The sequence below is a fragment of the Marmota marmota genome, unplaced genomic scaffold (assembly GCF_001458135.2).
Source record: "Marmota marmota marmota unplaced genomic scaffold, marMar, whole genome shotgun sequence".
NCBI lineage: Eukaryota > Metazoa > Chordata > Mammalia > Rodentia > Sciuridae > Marmota > Marmota marmota.
Window position 1 is genome coordinate 2,381,762 of NW_026000338.1, and position 22,502 is coordinate 2,404,263.

The 22,502-nt window shown below is 37.6% G+C and overlaps 1 protein-coding gene across 9 annotated transcripts in view; it reads left to right on the plus strand.

The window, feature by feature from the left end:
* The window catches only part of Rlim (ring finger protein, LIM domain interacting), a 33,408-nt gene extending 19,377 nt beyond the window's left edge, over positions 1-14,031 (plus strand). For 7 of the 9 annotated variants that reach the window (XM_048797437.1, XM_048797439.1, XM_048797438.1 and 4 more), the window contains 3 exons: positions 4,418-4,610; positions 5,903-6,001; positions 7,160-14,031. In XM_048797437.1, the coding sequence (XP_048653394.1) occupies positions 4,442-4,610; positions 5,903-6,001; positions 7,160-8,742 (1,851 nt within the window). In that variant the 5' untranslated portion in view covers positions 4,418-4,441 and the 3' untranslated portion in view covers positions 8,743-14,031. The remainder of the gene's footprint in view (positions 1-4,417; positions 4,611-5,902; positions 6,002-7,159) is intronic. The other 2 variants (XM_015505861.2, XM_015505862.2) reach the window with 1 other exon arrangement.
* The last annotated feature ends 8,471 nt before the right edge of the window (positions 14,032-22,502 follow it).

The following is a 22,502-nucleotide window of genomic DNA, read 5'->3' on the forward strand; positions in this document are numbered from 1 at the left end:
TTTTTTTTTTTTTTTTTTTTTTTGTACTGGGGATTGAACTCAGGGGCACTTGACCACTGAGCGACAATCCCAGCCCTATTTTGTATTTTATTTAGAGACAGGGTCTCACTGAGTTGCTTATCACCTTGCTGTTGCTGAGATTGGCTTTGAACTAGTGATCCTCCTGCCTCAGCCTCCCAAGTTGATGGGATTACAGGCATGTGCCACCATGCCTGGCCCAGTCCTAATTTTTTATTTTGGCATAGGATCTCACTAAATTTCTGAGACAAACCTCAAACTTGCAATACTCCTGCCTTTAGTCTCCAAAGTTGCTGGGATTACAGCTATGTGCCTCAATGCACAACAAAGTCTATTAATCCTAGAATTATTTTCAGAATTATTTACTCATCCTTCACAAGTGAGTCTTGTCCTGTCATGTTATTGGCATTCAAAATATTAATTGCTTTAAGAACATGCACTAAATGTTACTGGTGGTTTTCTTTGGTTTTGAGGTATTACAGCTGGAGTTTCTTTTTCCTTTGTGCCTCTCTGCACTTTAAACAAATCAGTTGCTTTTGCTTTTGCTATTCCCATTAGTAAATTGTAGGGGGAAAAATGGCTTTTGTTGTTTTGTTTTTAGTGCTTGAGCCACATAATTTATATGGGTGTTTATTTAAGCTGATTTTCCTAGTCTTCCCCAAAAGTTTCAAGTTATAAAGATAGCATTTGTCAGAAATTTCTATTGTTTAATCTTAATCAAAATTAAGGAATCTTACTTATGGGATTAGGGAACTCTTACCAAAAATATTATGGTCTACTCCCTCCATTTCTTCAACATACTTTTATTTGTTTAAATAATGTTAGGATATTTACAAGAACAATGATCTAAGGAAAATAAAATGTAAATCTAGGTGTGCCCATGTCTAGACTAAAGTTTCCTTAGGCTCAGCAAGCAGGCAGTTTGACAAGATAAGCTTCTTAACGTTTATATCTGGAAAAGGGTTTTTAAAGAATTTTTCTCTTTAGAATGGATTTGTAAATGTTCTGGTACTTCAAATATTGTGTGTAGGTATGCAGGGGGTTAAATCTTAGTACCAATATAGACTTAATCTTTTCCCCACAAACCAAATTTCATATTGTCCTTGTCTGTTGGGGCTACTGTAATACAATATCATATAGTGGGTGGCTTATGAACAACAGAAACTTATTTCTTACAGTTTTGGAGGCTGGAAAGTTGGAATCAAGGGAGTGGCAAATTTGTTTTTTCTTGAGGGCTGACTTTTATCCTCTTTGGTATAAGGGGCAAGGCGGCTCTCTCGGGCCTCTTCTAAAAAGTGCACTAATCCATTCATGGGGGTTCCATTCTCACAACCTAGTACTTTTCCCAAAGGTCTCACTTCCCGATACCTTGAGGGTTAGTACTTCAGCATGTGAATTTTAGGAGACAGAAGTAAAATTTTCACAAAAATTCTCTTTTTGATACCAGGGATTTAACCCTGAGATATAACCCAGAGATACTGAGCCACATCCCCAGTACTTTTTTATTTTTTGAGTCAGGGTCTTGATAATTTGCTGAGGCTGATCTCGAACTTGCAGTCCTCCTGTCACAGCCTCCCAAATTGCTGGGATTACAAGCGTATACCACCATGCCCAGCAAAGTTTTTATTTTTTGAGATAGGGTCTCACTAATTTGCACAGGCTGGCCTCCAACTTTTAATCCTCCTGCCTCAGCTTCCTGAGTCACTGGGACTACAGGTGTGTGTCACTATGCCTGGCAAAGAGAACTGTAAATTGGTTTTATTTTTTATGGTACTGATGATTGAACCCAAAGCTTCCCACATGAGAGGCAAACAGTCTACCACTGAGCATAACACCCTCCCCATAAGCATATGATTTTAATGAAGCATGCTCATCTCTTGGAGGAGGCATTTTCAGAACTTTGATAGCTTCTTTTGAATTTCACCTTTTAGTATCTCATACAGCACAGTTAGTATTTCCAATTGAATGTTACATAGAAGCTCCTCAGTTGCATGGATAAATGGATTTTGAAATAAGGAAATTTCCTTTACATTTACATTTACATTAAGGTCCAAACACCACTTCTGAAATTATAGTTTGAGCTCCAAAAATAAATCTGTAAATTTGTATGGGAATAGAGCTCTTGTTTCTCTGACAGCACAAGCAAGTACATAGAACAACTTGACATTATTTGTGTTGCCAGTGCTAGTTATTATTGGATTGATTAGTATTGGTTTTTAATATAAACATTGTTTGCCTTATTACTCATTAAGAAACATTATCAAGTCCACAGCAAAAGCTAATTTCCCAAGCCATTCATTGTTTGAAAGTAGTAATTGAGTGGTTTACTTCTCATTCAGAAAAAGAATTCAGTCTTTTCCCTAAGTACAACAAATCAAGAAAGTTTACCTATGTTAAGCCATCAGAATGCCACATGATAGAGCAAGTGTAGATTTCTGACAGAAAATCCATAGAACTGAGGATGGTTAAGTTCACAGAAGTGAGATTCACCATTGACGCCACTTGGTTCAATAACATGATGAATTCAAATATTTTCTGCATAGTACCTGCAGAATAACCACATACTTTAAACGCCTTACATTTTTGTAGGCTTTATAAAATTGTCCAACCAGGTCATTTTCCACTCCATACATACCTTTATCATTTTAGTTGTAACATGTCTTAGTGGATCTGCTTCAGGTTGTGCTGAATTGTTTTCTCAACTTCCTTAAAAAAATATTCTCACAGTTTCATGCAGACTATTCATAGGGGTTACTTCTGCATTTAGTTCAAACTCCTTAAATAATCAACACTTGGCTCCTTGAGTAAACAGCAACTGAATATTATGAGTTGTATTTGTCAACTAATCAGTAGCTAAGGAAAACCACTTCATAATTTGCATGAATATTCAATTGATTAGTGATATGACTTCCACTATCTTTGGCTTTTTGTACAAGTACATTCCTGAAAAGGCAAATACATTGTTATTTGTTTTGGGGTTTTTTGTTGTTGTTGTTTGGGGTTTTTGGTGCTTGGAATTGAACACACATGTACTCTACTATTGAGCTACAACACCAGCCCCTTTTATTTTGAGACAAAGTTTCACTAAGTTGTTGAGATTGGCCTCAAACTTGCAATCCTCCTGCCTTATCCTCCTGAGTCACTGAGATTACAGGAATGTACCACCATGCCCAGCTAAAAAGCTAATATTCGTAAATTTTCTCTGGACAGACTTCTGCTCTCAAAACAATTCCATTTATCACTGATAAATGGCTTTCCCTGATTAGGCAAAAATGAGCCACTTGTGAACTTACTTTAGTTGAAGGTTCGTTTTCAATTTTTAATAAAGAAATATTTTGGATGAAATACTTCATTTTTCAATTTTCTGATCTTTTAAGACTAGATTTTCTGTGAACTGAGAGTATGACAAGTGTTTAGTCTAATAATATCAAGTGTATACTGTATTACATTAGCACATCTATATTGTCTGTGTGATAAATGCAATCTTTATCATGTGATGAAAATAATCTGATGTTCCTTTAAGCATGCCATGCAAAGTCCTTTTTTCTTTCATTTGACATGATGAATTTAGTAATTTCAAAAATGTCACATTATGGCAATACTCATGACAGCTGAAATACTATCAAGTTTTAACTGCATCATGGCAGCTTACACTGCACAAAGCAGCAGTGGAAAGCAGTGAGAGTGCCACTTACAGTCTGTCACAACTGCTCAACTCTTTCATTACAGCCCAAAAGCAGCCATAGGCAGTATGTAAATGAATGTATATGGCTTTGTTCCAATAAAATTTTATGAACATTGAAATGTGAGTTTCATATGACTTTTACATATCACAAAATATCCTAATTTTTAATCCTTTAAAAATGTAAAACCTGGAGATCAGTAGTTCATTGGTAGAGTGCATTCATACAAGACTCTAGGTTCAATCCCCAGCACCCCCTCCCACCAAATATGAAAGCCATTCTTGGATGGCAAGGGAATAGAAATAGGCAATGTGACTGGATTTGGCCCAATGGCTGTAGTTTTCCAAATTCTGACCTAGTGTTCCTAGTATTACAGTGATTTTTTCTGGAGGGTTTATGTTTTGCAGTTTTATTTATTTGAGGTCTTAAAATCCACATCTTGACCTACATTCTAGATTTTCACATAATGAAAAGTGTCTTAAGCCAGGTGCCGTGGTGCCCAGGAGGATTGCAAGTTGAAAGCCAGCCTCAACAACGTAGTGAGGCCCCAAGCAACTTAGCAAGACTCTGTCTCTAAATTTAAAAATATAAAAAGGGTTGGGGATGTTGCTCAGTGGTTAAGCACCCCTGGCTTCAATCCCTGGTACCAAAAACAAGGTATCTTAATAGTATACATAATGACCTGTTTTTAAGATTAGTCTCCTTTCTCCTTTTAGATAATTTTCCACTTGTTCATCAAGATGGAAAACTCGGATTCTAACGATAAAGGAAGTGGCGATCAATCTGCAGCACAGCGCAGAAGTCAGATGGACCGATTGGATCGAGAAGAAGCTTTCTATCAGTTTGTAAATAACCTGAGTGAAGAAGATTATAGGCTTATGAGAGATAACAATTTGCTAGGCACCCCAGGTATGCTACATGTAATTTAAGGATTTTGTATATGTAAATTGCTGGTTGTAAAAGTCTTGTTTCTTTAGTCATTATGAAAAAATGATTAATACAAGGAATATAGAATGGCATTTACTGCTGTACTTCTTACTTGATTCTATTCATTTCCATTTGGAAATCCTATCAGAAATTTTAAAGTTATAAATTATGAATTTTTAGCAAAATGAATAAAAAATGGAGCTGGACAATCTCTTTGTTCTTAGTTAGCTTTCTTTAACTTTTAGAAATGGGTCCAAGTGTGAAATAGATAATGGAAACTATAGTTCCTGGGACAGACCTTTATTTTGTCATCTCCAATTCTCCAAATATGTCCTAGATATAATCCTATAGAGTTAGTCATGGGTAAAATAGCAGTTAGAACTTTTGGTTATTCTCATTTGACCCTGGCTAAAACTCAGCATCTCTCTTCCTCCTCATTTCTATTTCTAATACACTTTGAGTGGTTGCATGTTTTGAAAGGTAAGGGTTTAAGCAGGATTTTTAAGAGGGAGTGTGTTCACTAACTCAGGAAGCTAAAGCAGGAGGATTACAAGTTCAAGGCCAGCCTAGGCAACTTACTGAGACTTTGTCTCATAATAAATTTTTTTAAAGGGTTAAGGACATACTTCAGTTGTATAATACTTGCCTAGTATGTGCAAAGCCCTGGGTTTTGATCACCAGTACCTCAAAAAATAGACTTGTGGGGGTTGCATTTTGAGCCAACAGTACCAGACTTCAGTCAAGAATGCCTTAGTTGGAGCTCTGGCCCTGCTGTTACTTGGTGTGTCTTCTGGCAAGTCAATCTCTCAGTCTGTTTTTCTCATTTTAAAATGCAGATAACAATATCTACTTCCCAAAATTGCAATTTTAAAAAATTAGATATTATATGCAAAAGTATATTAAAAATTAGAGATTTTGTATATGTATATGTACGTGCTGGGGATTGAAGCCAGGGCCTCAAGAATACTGAGCATTTGGCTCTAACAGTGAGCTACATCCCGGTTTTCACATCAGATATTTAAGAATCTCTAGTTTTCTTTTTTTTTTTTTAATTTTATAGGTTTTTTTAAACTATGCTCTTAACTACTTTAAACATAATATTTTTAACTACTTTAAACATAATATTTTTCTTATAATTTTCATGTATCAAATCACCATTGGGCACTGATGAAGTATTTATTCCCCTAAGCTTATTTTTGCCCTATGATGTTTTGCTTGTTGTAAGAGTCACTAGTATTTTATTTGTAATTTGGAAAATATTTTTAAACTTTCAGGTGAAAGTACTGAGGAAGAGTTGCTAAGAAGACTACAACAAATTAAGGAGGGTCCACCACCCCAAAACTCAGATGAAAATAGAGGTATATTTTGCTTTGGGAGGTGGGTAGGGGATGAAATGATAAGAACTTCATAATAGTAAATGTCAGACAAAGATTATCCAGAAATGGCACAAATTAATTTGGTGCTAAATAACTGCTCATAAAAAGAGAAGTGGCATTTTCTTGATATTTGGTGAGAATGTCAACATGGTTTTTTTTCTGCCTCACCTTTGGGTTGTTTGCATTAATTGGGACACAGTGAGGAAAGGCCTATTTAAAATGTGATTCCTTTTTCCTCTTGGTTTTCCACGGCCGTTGAAATTTCTCCCTACTTAATTTCTTGTTTATAAATATATGGCTTTCTCACAAGCAATATGAAATGCTGCATTGTCTGTCCCAGTGGTTCTCAATAATGTGTAATTTTGCCCCCCTCAGGGGAGTATTGGCAATGTCTAGATACATTTTTGGTTGACATAATAGAGAGTTTCTACCAGCATCTAGCAGGTAAAGATGAGCAAGTATGTAGCCAAACATCCTGATATCCTATAATACACAGTATAGTTCCCAGAATTAATTGGCTTAAAATGTCAGGAGTGCCACTGCCAATAAATCCTGCTGTGACCTCAGGTTTGGTGTTTCCCTCCCAATATGAATTAGGGAATTTGACTATGACACTTAGAAGCTAAGAGCCTAGAAGTTATGTAGACTGATGAAAGTTTGACAGAAATAAAATTTGTACCTAAATACTACCATTGGTGTTTTGACAGTGGACTGAGAAAATGTTGCCTTCTGTCAGTCCCACAGTAGTATGCAAGGCTCTGTGTATCATGAAATACTGAAAATAGACTTCCTTCAGCCCTTTAAAGATAAAAGTAATTTTCTGGGCTGGAGTTATAGCTCAGTTGGTATAGAGTGTTTGCCTCGCGTGCACAAAAGCCGTTCAATCCCCAGCACCACACACACACACACACACACACACACACAAAAGTAATTTTCTAAATTTCTCTAGGGATTAGCTTACTGTTTTCAAATACAATTGAATTGCTCCTGCCTTTTACTTGCAAATCTATGTGGTAGAGGTTATAAAAATCTACAAATGTGAAAGTTGGTCATAATATTTAAGTTCTTTAGTACAATGTTGCAGAGTGCTATTATGTGATTGTCCTAATTTTAGTAGTTCCTTCTCTCCCTCTCCCTACCCTTTGTTTTAAACAGGTGGAGGAGACTCTTCAGATGATGTGTCTAATGGTGACTCTATAATAGACTGGCTGAACTCTGTCAGACAAACTGGAAATACGACAAGAAGTGGGCAAAGAGGAAACCAGTCTTGGAGAGCAGTGAGCCGGACTAATCCAAACAGTGGTGATTTCAGATTCAGTTTAGAGATAAATGTTAACCGTAATAATGGGAGCCAAAACCCAGAGAATGAAAATGAGCCATCTGTGAGGCGTTCTAGTGGAGAAAATATGGAAAACAGTAGCCAAAGGCAAGTGGAAAATCCACGATCTGAATCAGCATCTGCAAGACCATCTAGGTCTGAACGAAATTCAACTGAAGCATTAACAGGAGAAGCTCCACCTCCTAGAGGTCAAAGACGGGCAAGAAGCAGGAGCCCAGACCATCGGAGAACCAGAGCAAGAGCTGAAAGAAGTAGATCACCCCTTCATCCAATGAGTGAAATTCCAAGAAGATCTCATCATAATATCTCATCTCAGACTTTTGAGCACCCTTTAGTAAATGAGACAGAGGGAAGTTCTAGAACCCGGCACCATGTAACATTGAGACAGCAAATAACAGGACCTGAGTTGCTAAGTAGAGGTCTTTTTGCAGCTTCTGGAACAAGAAATGCCTCTCAAGGAGCTAGTTCTTCAGATACAGCTGGCACTGGTGAATCTACAGGATCAGGACAGAGACCTCCAACCATAGTCCTTGATCTTCAAGTTAGAAGAGTTCGTCCTGGAGAATATCGCCAGAGAGATAGTATAGCTAGCAGAACTCGGTCGAGGTCTCAGACACCAAACAATACGGTCACTTATGAAAGTGAGCGAGGAGGTTTCAGGCGCACGTTTTCACGTTCTGAGCGGGCAGGTGTGAGAACCTATGTCAGTACCATCAGGATTCCCATTCGTAGAATCTTAAATACCGGTTTAAGTGAGACTACATCTGTTGCAATTCAGACCATGTTAAGGCAGATAATGACAGGTTTTGGTGAGCTAAGCTACTTTATGTATAGTGATAGTGATTCAGAGCCTAGTGGCTCCGTCCCAAGTGGAAATATGGAAAGAGCAGAGTCACGGAATGGAAGAGGGGGTTCTGGTGGTGGTAGCAGTTCTGGTTCCAGTTCAAGTTCCAGCCCTAGTTCCAGTTCTAGTGGTGAAAGTTCAGAAACTAGCTCAGAGGTATTTGAAGGTAGTAATGAAGGAAGCTCATCAGGCTCATCAGGTGTCAGGCGAGAGGGCCGACATAGGGCCCCAGTCACTTTTGATGAAAGTGGCTCTTTGCCTTTCCTTAGTCTGGCTCAGTTTTTCCTCTTAAATGAGGATGATGATGATCAACCTAGAGGACTCACCAAAGAACAGATTGACAACTTGGCAATGAGAAGTTTTGGTGAAAACGATGCATTAAAAACCTGTAGTGTTTGCATTACAGAATATACAGAAGGCAACAAACTTCGTAAACTACCTTGTTCCCATGAGTACCATGTCCACTGCATCGATCGCTGGTTATCTGAGAATTCTACCTGTCCTATTTGTCGCAGAGCAGTCTTAGCTTCTGGTAACAGAGAAAGTGTTGTGTAATTAAGATCTGAACTCTCAGCTATGTAGCTGATATAGTGATGGGCAAATAGGAATCACTTGCTTTATGTCCACTTTTTGAGTGGTGCTTAAATGTAAAGGAACAACCTGAATTGAGTCATTGCTTTCTGAAGGAATCATGTCCTTTTTCCAGTTTCTGTTTGAGAATGAGATATTTAAAAAGCAGTGTTTTAGGATCTAAAAATCTGACTTCAGTACCAGTTGAATCAATAGCTTTTCTGTTACTGATGATTTATCATGTATACTTGTCAGTTTCCCTTTGTTATTTTAAAAGATCTGCCCTAGCAATGGCTCCTGTCTGTTTCTTGTTGACCTTTAACATTTCCCATGCTGTAGGAGAGAGGGGTGAAGGAAATTCCCAGTTAAGACTAAGTTACAGTATGTGTTTCATAAGTAATTACTTAAAGCTATACCATTCCCAGTTTAGTTGACACAAATTCAGTCACATTCTGAATATTGTTTGTTCACCTTTCAGACTAGTTTGATACTGGACATGTCACTGTAAATAACACTAAAGTTAGGATCTTCTAAGTGTATAACTGTCTCCTAAGCCCATCACTGTGGCACACTGTAGAGTGAGCTTATAGTTTAATTGAGATATTTATCTTGTGGAAATATTAAAAAGCCTATGCTTGTGTAAGTGAAAAAAAATCACGTTCATTTGTTTAAAAATGTAAAGCTATTTTGTAGAGGCTCAGTACTTTTCCAATGTACTGTTGTATTAATGCATTAAAAATTGTAAAGTACCATGCTTAGAAATGAGAAAACTGCTTTTTGTGAGCCAACATAGTTTAAAAACACACCAAACAAAGTACAAAGCTGCTTTTGTAAGTGTGTAGATGTCAAGAGCAGAACATATCTATAATATTTAATGTATGTGAACAGCTACTGTGACATGAAAAGGAAAGGACCGTGCAGAATTAAACTACATTAAAGACCAATGGAAATCACATATTAACTTGGATTTAGGCAGGAAGTGAAAGATGGAAGTAAAGAAAACTGCTCTGAAGAATTTGAAGTGTTCATGAAGACAGTAATATGCAGACACAAACTGGTTACATGCTGTGAGAGCAGCAGCAGCTTGTCCCTGTGTTCTACTTGAATAGATGAAGCAGAAGACCAGCAAATTTGGAAGAGCTTTCTTTGGTTTATGAAAAATGAACCACTTACCACCTAACACAAGTTAAATTGATGTTTTTACAAGTCTGCTCCTCAAAAATAAAAAGGTGGAGGAAAGAGACTATAAACCACTTTTAGCATAAGAATTGCAGTTGGTACAGATGTGTGTGCTAATAGGAAAGTCTCGAATTTGCTTGTTTTCAAGATTTGTCCTGTAAGGTACTAGTACACACTTGTTAATATTTCATTATTATCTCTCTAGCACAGATCTAACATGTCACATTTAAAAGACCTGTTGAAGAATTAAGGAATTTTCATCCTTTGTTGAAAGTGAGTCATGTTGGGTTATTTGAAATTAAATTTTAATTGTGCTGCCCATATCTGAAGATGAGATTGCTGGCTCACTATCTATGGACATGCACTTTATGTTGTTTTCTTACTAGTAAGAATAGTTTTGATAACCCCAGTACACTTGCCTAATTTCTCTTTTGAGACCAGTTGAGGTTAGGATTAGTCTGGCTGTGGAACAGATACTTGTTTTTCTGGGAATAGCAGGCCAGAAGAGGGACTGAACACATCCTTGGCCTTAAACAAAATTAGCTAACTACCCAGAAATATTCAAATACTGTATGAAATAAACAAGTCTGCTTTTGGAATTACCTGGCTACCTTCACCGTTATCACCTAAGCTGTAAAGATTATTTCAAAACTCATTCTTTCATGTTTTCTTCTGGCTTTCAATCCTACCTAAGTATCAAGGAAATTAACTTGTGTAAATATGGTAGTTGTTTACTAAGGATATGTACTGCTCTTGCAAGGAAATAATGTCCAAACAAAGCTTCACTTATTTTTTTTAATATAAGCAGATTTCACTGTTTATGGCGCTTATGTAATACATTTTATCTTTTTAAAAAAAATGTCCATGTAAAAGTAAGGATTCCTTTATATTTGTGAGCCTCCTTGTCTCCTTCCCTTAAGGGTATAATCAGTGGTTTTCATATCTGCAGGGTAATACTGATTGGCTAAAAACAAGTCCATTTTCTTCTTGATATAAAATATTCCATTAACGTAGGGGTGGTTATTTTAAATAGTTTTTAAAACAACTGCAGCACATTCTAAGCATAAAAGAGTTATTGGCAACAGGTACCTCCCTAACTTCCCAAGATGTATTACTTATTTGTGAAGTATTAAAACTAAGAGGTAACTCAAGCAGAATGCTGGTCATGAATGTAGATGTTGAAGCTCTTCATAAACACTGGAAATAGAACTTTTTAAGTTTTTAGCCTTCGGTAGAATGCACATACTGGACATGTGCATGTGGACACCTTTTTCATTAGCACTCTTATCCATTGGAGTGCATAGAATGAATACAAGTATTTTTAGTGGAATTTGCTACTTAATTTTTTATTTTGGAAAGTCCATAACTAATGTATGCTTACTAATGTTGTGGACATTGAAGACAAGGTCATTTGCAGGTGTCAGATGTACAATGGAGAACAAAAATCTTTTTTCCCCACCAGCATCCAAACACCTATACTTGAGAGAGCATTTTCTTGCAAAAGACTTTACATTTCATTTTGTATCTTTGCACTTTTTCTTTATTACAAAAAGGTCCTGTCTTTAAGACCTACTTTGAACTTCATGCAGTAGTAGGAACAAAAACAATGTTGGGAGATCACATTGTTCAAAGCATAGGGAAAAGTACTAAAATCTGAATTTCCTTGAATATTTCAGATTTTTTTTAAATTCACTTAGTACTGTGAAACATTTGCAGTGTTTTGTTTAACTCCAAGCAGCTGACAAGGTTGAGATTTACTAGTATCAGAAAACAAAACTGAATAAGTTTAGATTAAAAGTTTGCAGACTGTTTGTATCAGCACTAGAAAAGAGTGGTGTTAATTTGGAACATTTGCTCTAAAAAGAACATTAGTTAAACTCAGTGGTGTTAATGGATGTGGGGACTGAGAAAACTGTTCACATTAGTGTTGGATTGTAAGTAATAATTGTACAGTTAATAAGAAAACCTTTTAACTCCAGCAGGTAATACACATAATCTTTAAGACCATGATTATTAGAATTCATCCAAACTTTAAGATAGGAAACTAACTGGTTAGCTCTAAGTATTACCTCAATATTTTCCCCCCTGGGAAAACATCCTTTCCGTGCCAAGTATTCTCTCCTAGTGTCAGTGTCTCTCATTTATCAAGGGTTATCACTTAATTTGCTTTGTATTTAATCACCTGCTTCCCAAGGGTCCACAATGTGAAATGGGTCAAGCGTCAGCCATGATTTTCAGTCAGTTCCCAAAATACCTATGTGGTAGAGAAATATAGCAAAATGCCTCTTAAAAGGCCATTTTTACAGCTTACTAGAATACAGTGGCACCTTGTGGTGGTGGTTAACATTTTTAAAGATGGACATTTTTATCTGCCCCTTTTGTTCTTTTGTGAATGAAAATGATTTGCCTTATTTGATTTTTTTTTTTGTAAATGTTTTACTTTACTGGCTTCCCTGTCAAATTTTTACCAGCATTAAGTACACAGAAGCCATGTTTTCAGGGCACTTTTATTTTTTACTAGTCTTCTAAGACTTTGCTAATTGCTACTTTCTGAAGTATTCTATACCTTAGCAATCCAAGAAATTGATAAGACACATGTTGAAGTGTCTGTTTTTCCTTTTTAGTGTAATTCTTCAGTATGTTTAATATTCAATAACAGTGTTGTAATTCATTGAGTTAACTAGTAAATTGTGTGCTTTTGAAAAAACATTTGGAAATGTACCTTGATGAAACATGCTTCATTTGGAAAATGCAAGGTCTGAGGAACTAGTATTTGATTTTAAAATCAGTTTTAATAAGCAGCTAAAACCAGCTGTGAGTTCAGTATACCTGGCCTTTAAAATTTTTAGCATTCTGAAACAATTTTTTTCTTTAACTGGGCAGTTCTAAAATATTATCTAATACTCTCAATGAGTTAATGTTATTTAAATCTACTTTGTATCTCAAAGTCTACAGCATAGAATAGAATTGTTATGAGGGTGTTAGAACTCTCAAGGGATAAAGCAACAGTTTATCAGTTTTATGGTTTTTTCCATGTCTATATAGGTGTTTGGATTCAGATCTAAAAGAAACAGTCATACCATGCAACACTCAAAATTTCAATCAGATACTTGTTTTTGATGAGGATTTGTTTACTAAAAGTTCCACTTGGTTCTGGTGGTGGCTATCTTAAAGACGTAGTGAAAGTGAAAGTGAGCCCCATCATACATACCACTGTGCCTCATGACTCAGAGTTTCCTTGATCAATTCCTCATCCTGCAGATTTACTCCATTACCAAGGTTTGGTTGAAGAACCAGCTGCCCAGCCTTAACTCTGTATTTAGTGCCCTGCTACTAACATTCTTCTAACTGATTGATGTTTTAACTGTCCGATGTTTGGATTTTACCTCTTGATACAAGCTCCATTTGTCCCTGGTGCTGCTTTTAAAGATATAGGGCCATGTGATCAGGTATCAAGTTGAGTAGGTACGCAGTGGGCCTGGTTGTATACCCGTGCCTGTTTTATCTTCTCCCAGGAAGAGCTGCTTTGGTATAGATGTTTACTTGGATTCACAAAGAACTGGGCAGCAGTCTTGGAAAGTTGTCTGAAACCTATAAGAACCTGAAGGGATTTGGGGGGAACATTAATAAAGGCTGCCTTTATGTCTTTGAACATGAAGCACATAAATGTATGTTCTGTAAAGACTAAAGTGATTGTTGTACCAGGGCTTCCTGACCTCTGGGAGAGAGTTTCAAAAAAGCAGAGAGGAGCACAAAGTGAAGTGAATTTGGTTGGGTGGTTTTATCTGGTTTCTCATTTTCTTTCAATTTAAAGCTGAACATAACACCCTTCTCCATTATGTATCCAGCAAACTCCTGGTTGGGAAGCCCTGTATTAAATTTTGAGAATGTACCCAGTTTTCTTATTTTTTTGTACAGTGCTTTACACCTGCTAAAAATTAACTTGTTTAATGCAAAGCAAGACCTTGGAAGGTCAGTCATATTAAAGCTGGTTTGATTATTAATAGTTATCTTTTAGGAAGAAGCTTTTTCCCTATGTAAGATGTCATACTGCAGATTTAAAATATAGACTATCAATAAAATGCATGAAGTGATCATTTGTGCTTGATCATATCTCCTTGGGGCTTTCTTTAAAAGGGGAACTCTGATAAAGATTGTGTTGCTTCAAACCAATGTCAAATAGACTTGATTTTTAGAATCAAGTGGAATAAGAGTGCAACCTAGATTTTTATTCCAACCTCACTGCTATGAGTGTGGGCAGGTACTGATTTATATGATAAACTTCCATTTTATCTGTGTTGTATAGTCCAATGGCTTAATCTTTGGTAAAATAAAAGATTAAAGTATATTCCAACACAAGAATCCTGGGAAGATTTATGTAAATAACATTTTAAGTAGGTGCATCTTTGCTGTTCTTGTATTCTCGCCATTGCTCTGATCTCCCTTGCTTTGTCTTCATATATACAAAAATTTTCTAGGTGTGCGTGAGTGCTCGTGCAGTTTGTTACCACCCCTGTCTCCAACCTCTTAAACATGTTGCCTAAACCACTAAGATTTCTTTGTTTCCAAGTAGGTCGTCATATTCAGACACCTGGATAAGGCTTCCCTTGGCATCCATTTAGCCAATGGTGAATTTATTCTAGTTTCATTTCCTCTGGTGCCTACAGAGCTCTCTATCATTGGCATCAGAACTCAGTTCCTCAGGATAGTTTTGGTATTGTCAGCTCTTCACCTGTGACCTAGGGTTTAAGTTTTAGGTGGACACATATCTTTATTTTACATTTATGTGGTGCTGAGGATAGAATCCAGTGCCTTATGTATGCTAGGCGAGCGCTCTACCCTGAACCACAACCCCAGCCCCGTGACTTGGGTAACTCACAATTCTAAAAAAGTTTGCACTAGAACAATGTAAGATGCCCATATATAGGCATCTTTTTGAGGAAAAGTTGGTGAAAAGGACCCTGACACCTAAAACAGAATTTGATAAATTTGGGTGTATTATAAACTGCCCTATTTTTTTTTCGTTGGGTGCTGGGGATGGAATACAGGGCTTTATACATACTAATGATCATGTACTCTCACTGAACTATACTCCCAGATCCTTAATGGAAATTTTCTTTTACTAGGGTCCAGTTTTTTTTTAAGGTCTTGGAATTTGGTTAAGATTTAAATATAAAACCTTGCAGATGGATGACTAATAGCCATATTACAAATGGCTAAACTGGTCTATCAGGCTTTATGTTAAATACTCTGTATCAGTTATTTAACCTTCACAGTGAGGTGGAAGTTTACCACCCTGTTCCATAGGTGAAAGCTAAGATACATATGTTATTTCCACTCATATTAAATTCCAGAGTTTTTCTTTGTGCCCTTAATCCTGCTACCATATGACCTTATATTTCAATTTTCCTTCCAAGCCCTAGGGTCAATTGTTCATGAGGTATGATTTCTTAGAATAAATGTCAGTTAGGGCTGATTGTCCAAGGTACACTTAGAAGGGCAAATTATTCTGGGGAGGATTAAAGATTATAATGTGCTGGACATAGTGGTGCATGCATGTAATCCCATCTGCTCCAGAGGCTGAGTTAGGAGGATCCCAAGTGCCAGGCCACCCTGTCTCAAAATATAAAAATTACTGGGGGGTGCAACTCAGTGATGGAGTGCCTCTAGGTTTAATCCCTGGAACACACACAAAAAAATGTAAATTTTGGTAAATCACATACGGCATTACAAAATACACATAAGCATTACAGATAATGGGAGTCTTCATCTTAGTAGGTTAAGTATCTTGGAATCAGCTCTAGGACAAAAGGTATCAAAGGCTGGGTGTGGTGGCACATGCCTGTAATCCCAGCAACCAGAAGGGGCAGAGCCAGGAGAATTGCAAATTAGGTAAGCCTCAGCAATTTAGCAAGGTCCTGTCTCAAAAAAGGGCTGGGAATATAGTTCAGTGGTAAAGTAACCCTGGATTCAGTCTCTAGTACCTTAAAAAAACAATTATCAAGGTGTTCAATTCCCAGCACCACCACCAAAAAAAAAAGTTCCATTGGGCAGCCACAGGGATTCTAAGAATGTTTTCTTTGCTCTAAAGATAATAGGAACTTGTCTTTTAGAAATAGTTTTATAAGCCATTGAGAAAACCATCCCTATTCAGTTTGTTCACTTTATTTGCCATCCTTGAGGTGAATCTTAACTGTTTCCAAGAATCATCTTTCTCTCAATGGATAGAGGTTTGCCACCCTGAAGCATATTCAGGAATGTACTGTACATTCTAAAGGCAGTTTTAAATGAGCCATTTTTAAACAATAGATACATTAGTGTTTAGAATAAGGAAACGGCTGCTGGGGTCAGTACTTTGAGAAAATTATTACAGCCAGATGTAGTTCCCAGCACCTGTAATTCCAGTGACTTGAGGGGCTGAGAGGAGGATTACAAATTGAAGGCCAGCGACTGCGGATGTAGCTCAGTGGTAACGCATCCCTGGGTTCAATCCCCAGTACCAAAAAAAAAAAAGAATTATTACAAGTCATTCAACGTTTGAAACAAGGATACAATTCGCACTCACAAAAAACAGGTATTTCAGTGGGGAGACTTGTAGATAATATTACCAAAACCTTAAGGGACATACATTCTGTAATTGTCTCCATTCAAATGCATCAGAACTGCTAGAGCTAGAATGATATTCAAATTTGGGTGGAGCATTAAGGAATAATTGGGTGAACAAGGACGGGCCTGAATTTTGAGTTTGTTTCCTCAACTAATAGAAATAGATGTGTGTTGTACTCAACTACATCCTAGGCTAGTCTAAAGTTTCTGGTCCCTTTGTTTTTGGCAGGACGGAGACCTAAAGCCTCTGAAATATTGCTGGGTTTCTCACTGGATGGTCATGGTGACTACTTTTTAAAAAGATTCACTGTCAGTCCTCTATATGCACCAAATGTTCTAGATTAGTGCTGTCCGGTAGAAATATAAAGTCTCATGTAATTTTAAATAGCCACATTGCAAAAGGTAATGTGTAAAGAAATTTTAATGTTTTATTTAATGCAATAAAGTAAGTATTTCAACATGTGATCCATATAAAATTTTTGAGATAATCACATTTTTTTCATGCTGAATCTTCAATTTGGACTATCAACATCTCAAGTGCTCACTAATCACATGTAGCTACTATATTGTATGGCAAAGTTCTGGAACAATATGGGAGAGAGTGAATAAAGTGGGTAGAATGCAAATGGTGGTGAGCTTTACAAGTTCAGCTTTGGATATGCATAAACACCTTATCTGCTCATCCACACTACCCAAGAACTAAATAAGCCTCGTTCTTTTAATTGTGCACCAAAGCTATTTGCTTAAAGTGCCTATCCAGGCTTACAAAACTACCATCTTTCTACTCTTTTGAGGTTAAAAGACTACACCCCCTGCCAATGATTGAACTCTTAATTACCACAATACCTTAGCTAGTTAGGGAAACCCATTACAACTGCAGCATTATGGAGCAGTCAGTATCAGTTGTTACATTTATTTATTGCATAAACAAGCACCCCCAAATTTAGAGTCTCTTAATTCAGTTTCCTAATAGGTGTTAAAATAATACAAATCATTTCCAAGCAGTTCATCTGAAAATTCCTGTATTTGAATATTCCTGGCATTTGTTAGAAGTGGCTAATCTGGATTTACAACGTTTCCACTTTATGTCAGACAGTGATAGTATATAGTTTAAGTGAGTTTTCTGGGGTGGGATAGGAAAAGTATACAATATGAGAATAAAGATTCAGTGAAATCAAGTATTTCCCAACATCAAATCTCTCTGATGCCATTGCTTTTTGTTTGGTTTGGTTTGGCAACAGGGAGTGAAATATTAACAGTCCTGTGAAGAAAGAACCTTTGGAGCTGAGGTTTTAGAAAAAGCTGATTCATTTGGCTTGGCTTTACTTGTATTTTCTGAGTGAATATAACATTTTCTGTGGAAGAATCTGAAAATAATTTAGTAATAGTGAATGGATGTCGGTTTCTAGTGTGATTCCAATCTCTCTCTAGCACAAGAATCTTACTGCTTACTTGTAAGAAGCCGTCATCCAGCTTTTTTTTTTTTTTTAAAGAACAATACCCAGTGTGGTGGCACACACCTGTAATCCCAGCAATTTGGGAGGGCAAGAGAATCACAAATTTGAGGCCAGCCTCAGCAACTTAGCAAGACCCTGTCTCAAAATAAAAGGGTCTAGAGAGATAGTGGTAAAGCACCCCTGGGTTTAATCCCCAGTACCACAAAAAGAAAAGGTCAAAACCACCAGTAAATAAACAATAAAGCTGGAGAAGCCCTTTTTCTTTCCTTCCTACCTCAAGGTATTCTCTTCAATTCATGCTATTGGCATATTGATTTTCAATACCTATAAGTTAAATCTCCAACATATGTTTTTGTTTTGTTTTGTTTTGTTTTTTGGTGTTGAGGATTGAACCCTGGGGAGCTTAGCCACTGGACCACATCCCCAGTCATTTTTATTTTTTATTTTGAGACAGGATCTCACTATGTTGCTTAATGCCTTGCTAATTAGCTGAGACTGGCCTCAAACTTGAGATCCTCCTGCGTCAGTCTCCTGAGTTGCTGGGATTACATGCATGCACTACCAAGCCTGGCTTCCAGCACATATTAAGTAGGCATGCCTTAGGCCTTATTACCTTTTCAAATATGGCAGTTTAATGGGGTTGGGGTTGTGGCTCAGTGGTAGAGCTCTTGCCTTGCACATTTGAGGCACTGGATTCAATCTCAGCACCACATAAAAATAAAGGTATTGTGTTCACCTACTATATATAATTTTTAAATGGCAGTTTAAAAACCAGAGCCTAGAATGGGTTCGATTCCTGACAGCATCATGGGAACTCAATATCTATCCACAACTGAACCAAAGTGCCATGAGGCCCATGAGAAAGCATTCTATGATTTATAGCACCCACACTCTCCAATCACCACCACTCTACACTCTGAAAGGTTAAGGTGAACTTCTGTTATGGCAGAGAGGGAGGTGGAGAGATGGTTATGGATTGATGAGTAAGTCACATCCCAAAATGTGTATGTATACTTGTTAGCTGTCAGGCCTTTTCACATTTGTCCTTTAATTTCACACTCGGGGAGAAATTGGCTATTTGCATTTTATAAGTGAAACAGAATCAGAGGTTATGTGACATGCTCCAGGACCCACTGCTGTTATTGATCATTCAAAAAATATTTCTTGGAATCTATGTCCCAAGAACTGTCTCAGATACAGAAGATCCTGGGGTCAATAAGACAATAGCTCTTACCTTCATAGAGGCTACATTCTAATAGGGATAGCTAGGTAATATATATTTGTAAATACCAAGTCAGGTTGTGATTAAATGTTGTGAAGAAAATAAGATGAGGTGATTTGATTGGGACTGAGATGGGGATACTTTCTGGCAGATGACATAAACTGGGGCCTATGAATGAATACAAGTTGGTAGTACATTCCAGTCCCAGGAAATGAGCACCACTCATTATTTGGAGGGAGGAAAAGGTACAGTGTTGAACAGGGAAATGGATAAGAGACAAGGCAGGGGCTAGTTCCTGAAGTTTTATAGCTCAAGGAAGGGAGATAGGATTTGATTCTGAGATAAGCTATTGGAAAGTCTTAATCATAGGAGTCAAGTGCTCTGATTTAAATAAAATGGCACAATCAGGGCTAGGAGGCAGATCTGACCTGAGGGTTACTGCATGCCACTATAATAGAAAACTCTCCCAAGTCTGTTCTTTTCCTTCTCCAAATGGAAGTTCAGGGAAGCTGGGTGCACAGTACCATGGAGATGACTCTGCAGTGCTCTAGACTTCTCTTTCTAGGGTTCCTTGTTTTCCTAAAACTTGGTTTGTTGGGTGCATACAAACAATGATACTGTTCTTTGTTTTATTTTAGTCTAATCTGATAAAATAATGACCATCGCTGAGGAAATTCTCAGTTCAAATAAGACACAAAGAAAATGAAACACTCTCACTGATAATTGGGCCTTTGTTAATGTTTTTTCATTACTAAAACCTGTAGGGGGCAGGGTTGCCCAGATAGTGAGCCAAAGGGACCGCTGAGATTTTTTTTCTTTTCTTTTTTTTAATTTTTAAAGAGCTAGCTGATTACACAAATCCCTTTCATTGGATGCCTCTCAGTAATTACTTGTTAGTGATTTTATGGGTAATCTAAATTCAGCAAACTCAGATGACTCTAGTAAAAATAACATTTTTTATAGATTAGCTCATATGATCTGGCATTTAGGATCGACAGTCATCCAAACCAGCTGCCTACATTCAGGCAGGTCTACATTTCAAGTCATCCTGAGAGAACTGATAGCTGAAAAACAGGAACACTCTGGATTGAATGTTTCCAATTATTAAAGGGATATGGGGCCCAACCTGGCCATGGGGATTGGGGGTCCCAACCTTGGTGTCTAGGTTCCTAGTTCACTTTCTAGGCTTCAGGTGTGGGAGCAAAAGTACAGGGGAAGCTATGGTGCCAAAGGAAAGGCAATAGCTGTCTACAATATAGGAACTGGGCCAAGCAAAATGGAGATTCGCTCCTTTTCAACTTGTTACGGAGGGATACATTGCTTCTCTTGTCTAGGTAAGGAGGTCTACCTTTTAGTCCTGCATCATCTCCTCCATGCCACTATTGACGGCTAGCATGGGTTTGGTGATGACTTCATAGCCATATTTCCTCTGGACTCCATCAAAGGCCAAGGATTTTCAGGACTGTAGATGTGTGCATGTGGAGCCTGCATCATCTACAGAGGTGTCTTCTCAGGCTAAGAAACAAGTTTTGGGACAAGGCCCTAGTTCAATGTATGTGCAAAGTTACAAGCTCTTACCCTGTCTATCCAGCTTTTTTAACCAAGGGCTCTGAAAATAACATTTGCAACATACCGTGAAACTGTATAAAACATTCACCTAGGAAAGTTAATTCCCAGTGGCTGCCCACCCCCCTCAAACTTCCTTCTATCTTTGCTCCTTTTAAGGAATCTATCCACCTGCAGATCCAATTGAATTATTAGAACAATGTCTAGATAAGGACAAATGGCCTCAGGAGCTCTAAGAGATGATATAGGACCGGTGGTATAGCTCAGTGGTAGAGAGTGTTTAGCATGTGTTTGATCCTTTGTGCACGCGCGCGCGCGCGCACACACACACACACACACACACACACCCCAAAACAAGGCAATATTAGGGTCTTGGGGCTTAAAAGTAATGTGCAAAAATTATCCTATTGAGAAATTAGCCCATGGAGAGGTGAAATGGGGGACCTAAATGTATATTGAAAAGAAAAGATTTAAAGCCAGTCATGCTTAGGTTCACATGCCTTTTACAAGCTGTATGTTGGTTTTTTTTTTTTTTTCATTTATTTTTGGTGCTGGGGATTGAACCAAGGGCCTTTTGCATGCTGAGCCCACACTAGCACGGATGCTACATCTCCAGCAAATTGTATAATTTTAGATAAGACACTTAACCCTCTCTGAATCTTAGCTTTCCTTTCTGCAAAGCAGGGATAAGGATACTTAGAGATCATACATGTCAATCCCCTAGCACAAAATGTAGAGAACTTCTAATGAGCTTTTATTAATAAGGTGAGAAACCAGTACTGCCCAGCAGGGGAGGAGGTGGCTAGGCCAACCTCTAATGGCTATGAAGTCTGTACTTTGAGACTTTTGGGGGACAGGGGCAGTGCTGGGGATTGAATCCAAGGCCTTCTGCAAGGGCTCTACCACTGAGCTACATCCTCAGCCCTGATTTTGAGAGCTTGTTAAAAGACTTAGTGTATGGTCTGGGGTACTAGCTTCAATGAAGATGAATACATTTGGCCAATGTTCTTTGGATGCTCAAGAAAGTCTATGAGGCTTGTGTGATGGTGAAAGGCAGGGAAACAGACACAGTTGCTCTGGAATAATACCTGTCCATTGTTAGACAGTAGGGAAAAAAACTGAAAACCCAAATAACAGGTCCTTGCTTTATTAGGTATACTAGGGTTACACTTAACTGTGAAGCAACAATTAAATGACTGAACATTTGTTACTATGGCAACCTCTTTTTTGCTCAGCATCTAGCTACTATTTAGAGGCTACAATAGGAGCTAGATAGGCAGATAATTAGATATACCAGGTACAAAACAAACAAACAAAAAACGGGCTGGGGTTGTGGCTCAGTGGTAGAGTGCTCCTGTAGCATATAGGAGGCACTGGGTTCGATCCTCAGCACCACATAAATGTAAAATAAAGATATTATGTCCACCTAAAACTAAAAAATAAATATATTTAAAAAACCAACCCAAGAAGTCTGCTGGCAAAATAGAATAATTGGCTGAAGAATCATCTTGCAACAATTCTTTTAAAACTTGCATGTGTCTCAACGAAGATTCTCTACACTCTGAGTGATGTCATAAGAAAATCTTTGATAGAGCTGGATAAGATTGAAAAGGAAAAGAAATGTGAAAAGTATAGAGTGTATTTTATTTATTTATTTATTTGGTACTGAGGATTGAACTTTACTGGTGCTTTACTACTGGGCTACATCCCAGCCC